Raw genomic sequence first — 13345 nt, 5'->3', positions numbered from 1 at the left:
AAAGAAAAAAAAGCAATGATTTTGAGTATATCAAACTTCTGTAAAGTAAAGATGAATAAAACTTAAAACTGAAGTTTAAAAAACAGTATTTGCAATGCAAAAGTTACTGTATTTAGTGTATCCAGTGTTCTCACAGGTGAATAAGAAAAATTCTTAACATTCAAATAGAAAAATAAGCAACGTTTTTCAGAAAGAAAGAAGTATGAAGGTTTAGTCACCATACAAGAACACCAGCATCTTCCTTTTTCATTCATAACATGGTTTCTTACTACCTTTCTCACTGTATTTTCCCACCTTCCTTGTGCTTCATAGTTTACATTGTAGTTTCAGCCCAAATAAGCCACATACAGATTCCTAATCAAGTTAGACTCTTTCAGGTCACACTTTTGTACCTTTGGTTCCAATGTTCATACTATTCTCCCTGCCTAGCATGCCCTTTTCCCTGGGGTGCTGGCCTGCTGAATATCTGGAAACCCTTTGTGACTCAGCTCACATAGTAGCTTTTGTGTGCTGCCTCCTATGCTGTGTTCCCCTTCCCCATCGAGTTCATTCTTCTGTATTTTTGTAACCTGTCTTGTAACATTTTTTTTTGGAAGTTCTCAGTATTTTATTATTTTTCTAAATTTAAATTCAAGTTAGTTAACATATAGTGTAGTATTAGTTTCAGGAGTAGAATTTAGTGATTCATCACTTATATTTATAACACCCAGTGCTCATCCCAACAAGTACTACCCTCCTTAAGACCCATCACCCATTTAGCCCATCCCCCACCTCCCTTCCAGCAACCCTCAGTTTGTTCTCTACAGTTAGGAGTCTTTTATGGCTTGCCTCCGTCTCTGTTTTTATCTTATTTTTTCCTTCCCTTCCCCTATGTTCATCTGTTTTGTTTCTTGAATTCCACATATGAGTGAAATCGTGTGGTATTTGTCTTTCTCTAACTTACTTCACTTAGCGTGGTACAGTCTAGTACTATCCACGTCATTGCAAATGGCAAGATTTCATTCTTTGATGGCTGAGTAGTATTCCATAGTATATATGTACCACATCTTCTTTATCCATTCATCTGTCAATGGACATTTGGGCTCTTTCCATAATTTGGCTGTTGTTGATAGCGCTGCTATAAACATTGGGGTGCGTGTGCCCCTTCGAATCAGCATTTTGTATCCTGTGGATAAATACGTAATAGTGCAATTGCTGGGTCATAGGGTAGCTCTATTTTTAACTTTTTGAGGAACCTCCACACTGTTTTCCAAAGTGGCTGCACCAGTTTGCATTCCCACCAAAAGTGCAAAAGTGTTCCCCTTTCTCCACATCCTCACCAACATCTGTTGTTTTCTGAGTTACTAATTTTAGCCATTCGGACAGGTGTGAGATAGTGTCTCATTGTGGTTTTGATTTGTATTTCTCTGATGCTGAGTGATGTTGAGCATGTTTTCATGTATCTGTTAGCCATGTTTATGTCTTCGTTGGAGAAGTGTCTGTTCATGTCCTCTGCCCATTTCTTAACTGGATTATTTATTTTTGGGGTTGATTTTGATGAGTTCCTTATAGATTCTGGATACTAGCCCTTTATCCAGTATGTCATTTGCAACTACCTTCCTCCATTCTGTTGGTTGCCTTTTAGTTTTGTTTGTTTCCTTCACTGTGCAGAAGCTTTTTATCTTGATAAGGTCCCACCAATATTTCATTTTTGCTTTTGTTTCCCTTGCCTCCAGAGACGTATCTAGTAAGAATTTGCTGCAGCCAAGGTCAAAGGGTTTGCTGCCTGTTTTCTCCCCTAGGATTTTGATGGTTCCCTGTCTTATATTTAGGTCTTTCACCCACTTGGGATTTATTTTTGTATATGGTGTAAGAAAGTGGTCCAGTTTTATTCTTCTGCATGTGGCTGTCCAGTTTTCCCAACACCATTTGTTGAAGAGATATAACATTAATTACCATTTTGTAAGTAGTTTTTAGGGGTGCCTGGGTGGCTCAGTCAGTTAGGTGTCCAACTCTTGGTTTTGGCTCAGGTCATGACCTTATGGATTGTGGGATCAAGCCCCACGTCAGGCTCTGCACTCAGCGGTGAGTCTGCTTGGGATTCTCTCCGTCTGCCCCTCCTCCCACCTATGCACAGGCTTGCTTGCTTGCTCTCTCTCTCTCTCAAATAAATAAATAATCTTTAAAGTAGTTTTTATATGGCTGTTTTCTCCTGCTGACCTATGTGTAGACTTTGTCTGAGTAATCTTTGTAGCCTGAACACCTAGCACAGCACTTAATATGTAGTAGATAATCTCTACTTTCTATTCATCCTTAAGATTCAACTCAGGGGTTACCTCTTCCTTTCCTGACATCTTCCTCACTAGCCTGCCTATGACCTAGGGTGCCATAGGTACTCCCTACCACCTCACATGTTCCATATTACCACCCTAGATGGTGAGATAGTTGAAAGCAGGGATTGAATATTGATTTTCATTTTTGTGTCCTCAGTGCCTGGCATTTTGTTTGGAATGTACTAGCAATTCAGTAAGTATTTGATTGATAGATGGAAGGAAAGAAGCCTCACAAATTCACTCTTTTCCAGAGTTCTGATCTGGAATTTGTATAGATAATTGGAATTCTAAAAGTAATATTAAAAAAAAAAAAAATAAATAAAATAAAAGTAATATTATAACTTTTTCTTAGCATTTTTTCCTCACATTCAAATTGCACATTCTTAGGCTTATAGCAGAGCCACTTTGTCTAGATGTAATGTAATTATTGAGCCAGAAGTTTTCATTTTACTGTTTTTGTTTTGTTGTTGATTTTGTTATTTTATATTTAACTCTAAACCTTCCGGATGTCTTCTGGTATCTTTATAGTTACTATGATCTTAGAATAGCAGAATCAAAAGAATGAAAACAATCCATTAAATTCTTACCATTCATCCTCCTAGTGAAGGCTGAACTGTAGAACTTCATTCAGACATCTCCAGTGATGTGGAGTTTTGCTTAGCAAGAATACTGACAGAATCTGGCAAAACATATGTGTGAAGAAGAGAGTGTAGGAAATCACGTAGCTGCAAAAGATAATTCCCCATTGAGATTTCTTTCTCAACAGAGATGAGAATGGAATGAGTAACAGGGTTTTTTTTTTTTTTTTTAAGACTAAAGCCAACTCTGTTGGCAATAAGAAAATTGCACGATGATAAGAAGATATATGGAAATTTACCTTCATTCTTGTAGTATTAGTATACTGAACAATATGAAATGTGAGCATATTTAAAATTTGGAATTCAGAATCTGATTGTTTGAATAATGTAAAATGTTTAAATCCAGTTTATCTCCATTCTGATTAAGTTTGAGCTCTGGAGAATTGCAATATATTTCTCCTCCTTTTGATTTATATACCTTTTATCAAAACAATACATGGATCTTATTTAAAATCAAATGGTACTTTTCTATACACTGATAATGAACATAAAGAGATAAAGAGAATAATTCCATTTACAGTATATCAGTCTTGGGAATTCCTTCAATATTGAATCCATTTTTCTTTCTTTTTTTGTTTTTCAAGATTTTATTTATTTATTTGAGACAGAGAGAATGAGAGAGAGAGAGCACATGAGAGGGGGGAGGGTCAGAGGCAGAAGCAGGCTCCCTGCTGAGCAGGGAGCCCGATGTGGGACTCGATCCAGGGACTCCAGGATCATGACCTGAGCCCAAGGCAGTCGCTTAACCAACTGAGCCACCCAGGCGCCCGAATCCCTTTTTCTTAAATCTGAACTATTTCCTTTACTTGATTTATTCCCTCATCATACTAAAGCATATCCTCCAATAATTTTAAAACCCCACATATCTGAAAATGTCTTTATTTTTACTCATGATAGTTTGGCTAGATATAGAATTCTAGACTGAAAAGTTGTTGTTGTTGTTGTTGTTTTAAGTCTGTGAGGGCATTGCTCTTAATGTGTTCCAGCATGCAGCTTTGCTCTTAAGAAGTCTATTACATCCTGGTTCCCTTTCCTGTGTTTGTGATCTATTTTCTCCCCTAGAAATATTTAGGATCTTTTTTTTTTTTTTTTAACCTTACTTTCTGATATCCTGACGTTTTATGATGATGTGTCTTGGTGTAGGTGTTTTGTTGTGATCGCTCAAGTGGGCATTTCATTTCAGTGGATCCTTTCAATCAGGAGATTCAAGTCCTTCCATAATGGGAATTTTTCTTGAATGTTTTTCTTTTTATAATTCTCTGCCAACCATGGTCTCTATTCCCCATTTCTTGAATTTCTGTTGTTTGGATGCTAGATCCTCCTAGATTGATCCTCTAATTTTCCTTTCTCTCTTAGTTTCCATTTTTGTCTGTTTAATATATTTCCTGGAAATTTCCTTGACTTTATCATCAAATCTATTGAATTTTTACTTAGGCTATCCTACTTTCATTTCTAAGAGATCTTTCTGAGTGCCAGTTGTTGCTATTTTATTACACCCTGCTCTTCTGCTCCCTTTAAGTATAGTTGCTGTTTCCTCTAAATTCCTCAAATGAGCATTTGGGCTTCATTTTCTATATTAAGAATCAAATATCAGCAAGCCAATTAGAAGCTTTGAATGCTTGATCTCCACTTGTCACTGGTGATTGCCATTTTGGGTGACCCCTAATGAACCAATTTGTTTATTAGAAGTCCTTCAAATGTCAGTCTCTAGAGAGAGATTGTTTCTCCAGAGAAAAATCTCTGATTTTCTTGCCTTTGGAGGAGGGTCAGTGTAAAATCCTGTGTTATGGAAACAGAATGGGAGAGGGGACCAGGAGGACCTTACCATGTTAAGTATGTTACTTTCACCCAATCCTGTTTTTTGTCTGATTGTCCTACACCTCGCCTTTCTGGTTTAGTTTCTTCAGAAAATTTTCTTTAACTCATTTTGGTACTATTTTGGGAGGGAAAGGAGAAAAACCTGCATTCAAACTGCTAATTTGTGTCTTAAATTGTTTTCATTAATGCTTACAAATTATTTTTCATTATCTATTAAGTGTATTAAAGTGCCACAATATTTATCCTTTGTTAAACATATCAAAAAAACCTTGAAATTTGAAATTGAAAGAATACCATTTTATACAACAAAAGAGGCATATTTTATCTAGTGAGTGCTTATTTTTTAAAACGCCCAAAAGTAGAAGATATTAATTTATATCAAAAATGGAATTGTTATGGGGTGCCTGGATGGCCCAGTTGGTGGAACATGCAACTCTCGATCTCAGAGTTGTGGGTTCGAGCCCCATGTTGGGCATAGAGATTACTAAAGAAAAAGTAAAATCTTTTTTTTTTTAAAGAAAGAAAAAGAAATTGTTACTTTAAAATCATCCTGGTGATTTAAATTTAGTCTTCTAGTTTTATCCATGTGACATAAAAATAAAAGAATACTTTTTTTTTTAAAGATTTTATTTATTTTTTCATGAGAGAGAGAGAGAGAGAGAGAGACAGGCAGAGGAAGAAGCAGACTCCCTGCTAAGCAGGGAACTCGATGCGGGACTCAGTCCCAGGACCCTGGGATCATGACCTGAGCTGAAGGCAGATGCTTAACCATCTGAGCCACCCAGGTGCCCAAAAGAATACTTTTTAACATGTGGAAAAATTATTGTAATTTGTGAAATTTTTCATACTGAAAGATTTTTCTTTTTCAAAATGTTCATTAATTATAGAGGGAAAATAATTTGATCCCACTTTGTGATTGTTTTTATTATTGATGTTAGTTCACATACAGTGTTGGTTTCAGGTGTACAATATAATGATTGAACAATTTTATACATTACTCAGTGCTCGTTAATGTAAGTGTACTTTTAATCCCTTTAACTATTTTACCCATTTCCTCACCCACCTCCCTGCTGGCAGCCACCAGTTTGTTCTCTGTTTTTAAGAGTCTGGTTTTTTGTTTGTCTCTTTTTTTCTTTGTTTGTTCATTTGTTTTGTTTCTTAAATTCTACATGAGTGAAATCATACAGTATTTGTCTCTGACTTATTTTACTTAGCATTATATCCTCTGGGTCTACCCATATTCTTGAAGATGGCAAGATTTCAGTCCTTTTGATGGCTGAGTAATATTCCACTGTGTATATGTGTGTGTGTGCGCACACACTCATGCACTCACATTACATCTTTGTAATCCATTCATCTGTGGATAGGCAGTTGAGTTGCTTCTGTGTCTTGGCTATTGGAAATAAAGCTGCAACAAACATAGGGGTGCATGTATCTTTCAAATTAAATAAGTTATTTTTAAATCAAGTTTTATAGGACTATTTTTTCTTTTCCAGAAAAAATTGTAGAAATTTCATAGTTCATTTAAAAATTTGTTTAACAAATTTTTGAAGTAGATCATACCTAAAGTATTAAAAAACAGAAGTATAAAGCTCAATGAATTATCACAGAGTGAACCACCCACATAACCAACCATGCAAGTTCAGAAATAGAGGAACACCAATACCACAGAGCCCCTTTGATTCTCCACCTGTCTTTATCCCATTTTCCTCAATGGGACCACGATCCTGATGATACACCATAGAATTTTGCCTGATTTTGAACTCTATGTAAGTAGAATCGTATGGTGTACATTCTTTTGTACTAGCTTTTTTATTCAGCATTATTTGTGAGATTCATTCATGTTATATGTAGCAGTATGTTGTTCATATTGTTGCAGTATAGAATTCTGTTCTAAGAATATACTCAATTTTGTTTTTTCCATTTTACTTTTGGTAGGCATATTGGTGGTTTTCAGTTTGGAGCTATTAAAAATAGTGGTTCTATGAACATTCTATACATGTTTTTGGTCATATATATATGTATATTTCTATTGACTTTTAAGAAGGATTGGTGATTCATAGGATATTATAACTTGAGTACATAATGCCAAACAATTCCAAAGAGATTTTATCAATTTATAATCCCTCCAGCGATGTATGAGAGTCACAGTTGCTCCACATACTTGCCAACATTTGGTATAATTTTAATTTTTAGTTTTAGCCATTGGGGGGGTATGTACAGTATGGAAACTATATAAAAGCGAATATCAAAATAACAAAAAACATGAAAGATGCTCAACTCCTTTGTCTTTAATCTCCTTTTTTTTTTAAAAGATTGATTTATTATTTGAGAGAAAGAGAGAGCATGAGCAGGAGGGGCAAAAGGAGGGGGAGAGAGCCTCTGAAGGAGACTTCACACTGAGCGGGGGGGCCAGACGCAGGGCTCGATCTTATGACCCTGAGATCACGACCCGAGCTGAAACCAAGAGTTGGATGCTTAGTCAACTATGCCACCCAAGGGCCCCAATTTCCTTTTTTTTTTTTTTACAGTTGTTTTACTTCTTCCTTTGCTTTCGAATGGCAAAAATGGTACAATCCCCATGCGTTCATTTTGGCTTTGAATTTCTGTGTCTGTTCCCGTAAATTGTTTCCCTACAATGTTCGTTCAAAATGTAGAAGTCAAGCTCCTCCCTCTTCTTTAGTTTCTTTTACCCAGGGTTATTTTAATTAAGGCACTGCAGCTCTTAGATAATCTCATGCTGGTTGATTTTTTTTTTCCTGACATTTTTCTGACATTTAATGTAAAAGTTTTCACACATAAGGTAAACTTGACATAATTCTGCAATGAACACCTATATATACCAATCACCTAGCTTTTTTTATTGACATTTTACTATACTTTTCTTATAACTATTTCATCTTTCCATTTTGGGCTTATTTTTACCTTTTCTCCTCACCCCTCAGCATCACTCTGGTTTTTTGCTGGGCAGTTCTCACTTTTATCATTTCTCTTCTTTTTTTTTTTTTTTTTTTAAGATTTTATTTATTTGAGAGAGAGAGAATGAGAGACAGAGAGAACGAGAGGGAGGAGGGTCAGAGGGAGAGGCAGACTCCCTGCCAAGCAGGGAGCCCGATGCGGGACTCGATCCCGGGACTCCAGGATCATGACCTGAGCCGAAGGCAGTTGCTTAACCAACTGAGCCACCCAGGCGCATAGCCACATCAGTATTGTAATTTTAGGGGTAGAAAATTTCTTTTTTAAGTTTACAAATTAAAAAGAAATAGCTGCTTTTATGAGTAATGTCTCATTCAGGTGATAAGCTTCACTTAATGAAGGGAAAGAAACTTGAATCATCTCTAGAATATAATTTTTATTTTCATATAAAAGCAGCCGTCTTAGGGGCACCTGGGCGGCTCAGATGATTAAGCATCTGACTCTTGGTTTCAACTCAAGTCATGATCTCATGGGTTGTGGGATTGGGCCCTGCATCAGGCTCCATGCTCAGCAGGGGGTCTGCTTGAAGATTCCCTCTCTGCCCCTCCCCCCACACACACGTGCTCACCGTCTCTCTCTCTCTAATTAAAAAAAAAAAAAGCAACCATCTTATTTCTCGCCAGCTGTTTTCTAACATGATCTGAATTTTTATTTAATTTTGCCTTATTGTGGCAAGGACACTTAACATGAGATCTACCCTCTTAACAAATTGTTGAGTGTATAATACGTTATGGTGGAGTGTAGGTACAGTGCATCTGTACATCTCTCAAGCTTATTCATCTTGCTGAACTGAAACTTTATGACCATTAATCCTCATTTCTTTCTCCCCCAGCCCCTGGTAAACACCATTTCACTCTTTGATTCTATGAATTTGACTTCTGTAGAAACATGATCTGAATTTTCTGGAAGCATGCATGAAGCTTGTTACAGAATTATGCCTGGCAGTCTTCCCATATTTAGAAATGTACAACGGAGAAAAGTCAAATAGATGATCTTCCCTAATTCTGCTACTACTGTTTAGCTAGAAAGTCATTTCAGTTTGGTGTGCCTCAGGATAGCCTCAAATTCCTCTGTAAGTTGAATAGGTTAAATTAGTCATTTCCCAGATTCCTCCTCTTCCTGCATTACTGGGTGCGGAAGTATGTATAGTTTCTTTAAAAACTTTATATAATAGAGTTTTGTTTTCTCAGTTTTTTAGATTCCATATATTAGTGAAATCATGTATTTGTCTTTTTCTCTTTGACACTTTGCAGTTAGCGTAATACCCTCTAGGTCCATCCATGTTGTTGCAGATGGCAAGATCTCATTCTTTTGTTTCATGGTTGAGTGATACTGTTTGTTTATATGCCACATCTTTACCTGTTGAACTGTGGTTGGACACTTGGGTTGCTCCCATACCTTGGCTATTGTAAATAATGTTTCGGTAGACATAGAAGTGCACATATCTTTTTCAAATTAGCTTTTTTATTTCTTTTGGGTAAATAGTCAGTAGTGGGATTACTGGATCATATGGTGTTTTGTTTTGTTTTTAATTTTTGAGGAACCTTAAATATTTGGCAGAATTTACCAGAGAACCCCTGAACCTGGTGCTTTCTGTTTTGGGAGGTTATTATTTTTTTATCAATTTCTTTAATAGATATAGGCCTTTTCAGATAGTCTGTTTCACTTTGTGTAACTTTTGGAAGCCTGTTTCTTTCAAGGAAGTGGTATGTTTCATCTGGAGTTTCAAATTTGTGGGCATAGTGTTATTCATACTAATTCTTAATTGCCTTTAATGCCCATGGGATCTGTAGGGATCTTTGGTACCTTTCCCTCTTTCATTTCCAGTATTAGTAATTTATATACACACTCTTTTTCCTTAGATAGCATGTCTTAAAGACGTCTTGATTTTATTGATGTTTTCAAAGAATCAACTTTTGGTTTCATTGATTTCCTCTTTTCAGTTTCATTGATTTTGGCTTGAATTATTTCTTCTACTTACTTTGGATTTAATTTGCTCTTCTGTTACTAGTTTCCTAAGGTGGAAATTTTGATTATTGATTTTAGATCTTCTTTTATGATAATATACATCCAGTTAATGCTATAGATTTCCCTCAAAGCACTGCTTTCACGGAATTCCACAGATTTTAATAAGTTGTATTTTTATTTTATTTAATCCAAAATATTTTTAAAGTTCTTTTGAGATTTCTTCTTGACCAATGTATAACTTTGTGTTGCCCATGTGTTGTTTACGTCATGGACTTGGGGATTTTCCAGTCAACTTTCTATTATTAATTCCTGGTTTAATTCCATTTTGGTCTGAAAACTGACCACATTGCTACTAGCATTCTTTGAACCATCTTTTATACATGCGACTTCTCCGAGTGTATTAACAGCAGCAGTATGTGGTATGTGGTAAAAACATTTGTTCACTGAAAAATCGCTACATGGATACAAGGAAATTCTGTCACGCTTGGAAACATCTTTTATCCAAGTAAGTTTATAGTGTATTCCATTCACCAAAGTGTGCTGAACACATGAAATAAATATCTCAATGAAATAAAAAATGTTAGTTTTTAAATGTGCAAAGTCCATAAGAATCATCACTGACCTTGGAACCTCTGTTTTTTTTTTTTTTCCAGATTGTTAAAGAGACATGAAAACAACTTATCAGTGCTAGCCATTAGCAACATGGAAGCTTCCTCCACCCTTGCCAAATGCCTTTATGAACTTAATTTTACAGTTCAGAGTAAAGAACAAGAAAAAGACTTAGAAATGCTGCAGTGAAAAATAATTCCACTTCTGTAGTGGGGACTCAAAGTCACATACATTTCACATACTGTTACTGAAGAAAGCACCAAGTCTTAATGGAACAGAGACCATAGAATGAATTATTTTATCTCCTCCCATGATGCTGAGAGGAAGCTTCGTATTCTGATCTCTGAGCGAATCCCTTTGTTCTCTGTTTAAAAAAATCTAAAAAGAAAAAGAAAAAAAAAACTGCTGTGGGATTGTCAACCAGCTTATCTGCAGGATGTCTCTCAGATCTGATAAATCCTGATGGAGACTGGTATGATCAGAATTCAGTACCATCCACATTGGAATATACATGGAATATTGTAAAACCTACATGAGCAGATGAAATAGAAGCATTAAATATTTTTATCTATATCCAAAAAGGAGCACATTTTTATATTTACAAAACCGTTTAAGCTGGTTTGAATAATTAAAAAAAAAAAATTTTCAGCACACCTATACCCCTGATCTCAGAGGGGGCCACCAATATCTAACTATGGATTGTGTGTTTTGTTTAGAAATCAGTAGCTTGGTTTTCTTACTTGAGCCAATATATTTTCACTTATTTATTATCATAAAAATTTACCAGTCTGAATAGATCCTGTAAATATTTGTGAATAGAATGAACACCTTTCATGCCACTGCAGCCACTGGAAGTACATTCTGTGGTGTCCTAGAAGCATTATTGGTAGGTTCTAAAGTTTTCTAGACTTTCCTGTCAATTGTAAGTAATTGTGATATATTCTACGCAGTGGATGAATGTTCTTTAAATTTGTGTAAATATTTCTGCAAAGGTACTGATGCTGTAAAGTCAAAACAGTTTTGTGGAACTGTGATTTTTTTTCTTTTTTTTTTCCTTTTTTTTCTTTTGTTTCTTTTGTTTTGTTTTGTTTTGTATTATACACCTTGTAGAACTCATTTTGCTGGCTGAAAGAGTATGGAATAATATATCTCATGTCATTTTTGTAGAAGAAAAACTATTTGAAGGTATTTTTTGGTTTTCCCTAACATGTATCCACTGTAAACGTTTGTCATGTGCAAGCTCAGAGCTTGGACAGAATTTTTTGTATTTGTAAATTGGTTTAAATACATGGAATTTTATACAGGTTTTCTCCTGTGTTATATATGCATTATGTGCAGGTATGATATTTTCTTCACTACTTTTTCTATCTTAATATAGTGTGGAATTTTATCGTATTATTCTTCCATTCTTAATACTGTACCACATTCCTGCTCAGAAACTGCTCACTTCCTTAAATTGTCTTCTTCCCCCCCCCCAGCGTGAAATGTATCCATTTATAACTGCCTATTGCCTGTTCTATTAGCATCCAAAAATGTGGAAGGCCTCCCAACCACCATTTCTGCTGTGTCCTTAGGATGTGCAGTAAAAAATATAGACCTAACAGTTTATGTTATAGAATGGCTTTATTTACTTTGGTGACTGTTTATAGTTTTTAAATAAAAGACTGAACATTTTCTTGAGTCCTTCATTTCTGAGTATGCTGAAGACATTCTTTAAAAATATAGAGAGAATCCCAAATTTAGCTGAAGACAAGGTGCAGTCACCTATTTAATTATATGTCCATTTATGATACGTTAAATAGAGAACAGATAAAAGAGGTCCTTTACATGACAGATTTGCATGAGATAGCAGAAGATGGAGAGTATTTTCCATTTGTTATGATGTAAAGCAGAGCCAGGTTATTGTTTGATACTGTGTTTCTTTGATTGTTCATTCAGAACCACAACGCAACCAAATCTTCAACTTGAATTTAGGGGCAGATTCTTAGAGTAAAAGGATGATCTCAGTTTGGATACAAAAAAATTTTTTAATAGTTTGATTCAACTGGTATTGAAAGAAAATCTAATTTCTCCCTGCAGGGGGATCCCTGGAGCTACACTCTGCCGAGTAGTAATGAACGCTAAAGAGACTTTGTCAGCCAGCGTTAGCCACCATCATTTCCAAGGGTTGTGGGGTTTATTCTTGGCCCACCTCCCAAGATTGGGGCTACCCAGTAGATGCCACAGAGATCATGTGGATAACACTAAAATGGTCCTCAACTCCCGCAAACTTAAAAGGCTCTCAGTTGTTGATACCAGTTGGAGAGTATTCGTTGTACTTCTCTAAAAAATCTCAAATTTTTCTAAAGTAATTTTGTGTAACATCACTGTATGTTTTAAAGGTACATGTTTCTTTGCAAAATAAGAAACTGCAAGGTAATTAGAAAAGAGAAGAAACTCCGGGCTCAGAAACATGGTTTTCACACTCACCATTCATCCACCTCATTGGAATTGCATGCCGTAGTTCTAGCTTCTGTGCTATGATATGTAAATATGTCTGTAGTCCCTTTGAGCATTGGTCTCAGCAGAGAATTTTCTAAATGTATTTGACTTAATGAAACCAATTATGGCTTCCCACTTAGGTTTTTCTCGTGTAGCTTTATAGAACTATTATATAATGAAATAACGACTTTCTGGGTAATGGAATCAAAGTGCTCTTGCACAGTAAGTTCTGCATAACCCTCTCATTCATGAAAAGGTGCTCCTCGCTAGACAGAAACTTGCTGATTTCCAGTATTGTTATTTTGTCTAAAGTTCTGTAAATACATGCTTTAATGTTACTTTGAGAAATCTATGTAAATAATATAGTCTACAACATAGAGACTGTACAATTCTGTGTTATATATGTGCCTAGTGCTCTGTTGGCACTCAATAAATTTTAAGTAACAAAATCGATAATCATATAGCCAAGGCATATTTTTCTTCCAAGGTCTAGACAGGATGTGACTATATACTAATGAGACTCCGTAGTATAAGCCACACATG

At 35.7% G+C, this 13345-nt stretch overlaps 1 protein-coding gene across 1 annotated transcript in view; it reads left to right on the top strand.

Moving 5' to 3' along the window:
- Positions 1-11989, top strand: part of ARID2 (AT-rich interaction domain 2) — a 165581-nt gene extending 153592 nt beyond the window's left edge. Inside the window, exon 21 of the mRNA XM_021704874.2 lies at positions 10366-11989. Within this exon, the coding sequence (XP_021560549.1) occupies positions 10366-10510 (145 nt within the window). The 3' untranslated portion in view covers positions 10511-11989. The remainder of the gene's footprint in view (positions 1-10365) is intronic.
- Positions 11990-13345: the final 1356 nt, after the last annotated feature.

Source organism: Neomonachus schauinslandi, chromosome 5 (assembly GCF_002201575.2).
Source record: "Neomonachus schauinslandi chromosome 5, ASM220157v2, whole genome shotgun sequence".
NCBI lineage: Eukaryota > Metazoa > Chordata > Mammalia > Carnivora > Phocidae > Neomonachus > Neomonachus schauinslandi.
The sequence above is the reverse complement of the archived record's forward strand: the minus strand, read 5'-3'. Positions and strand labels throughout refer to the sequence as shown.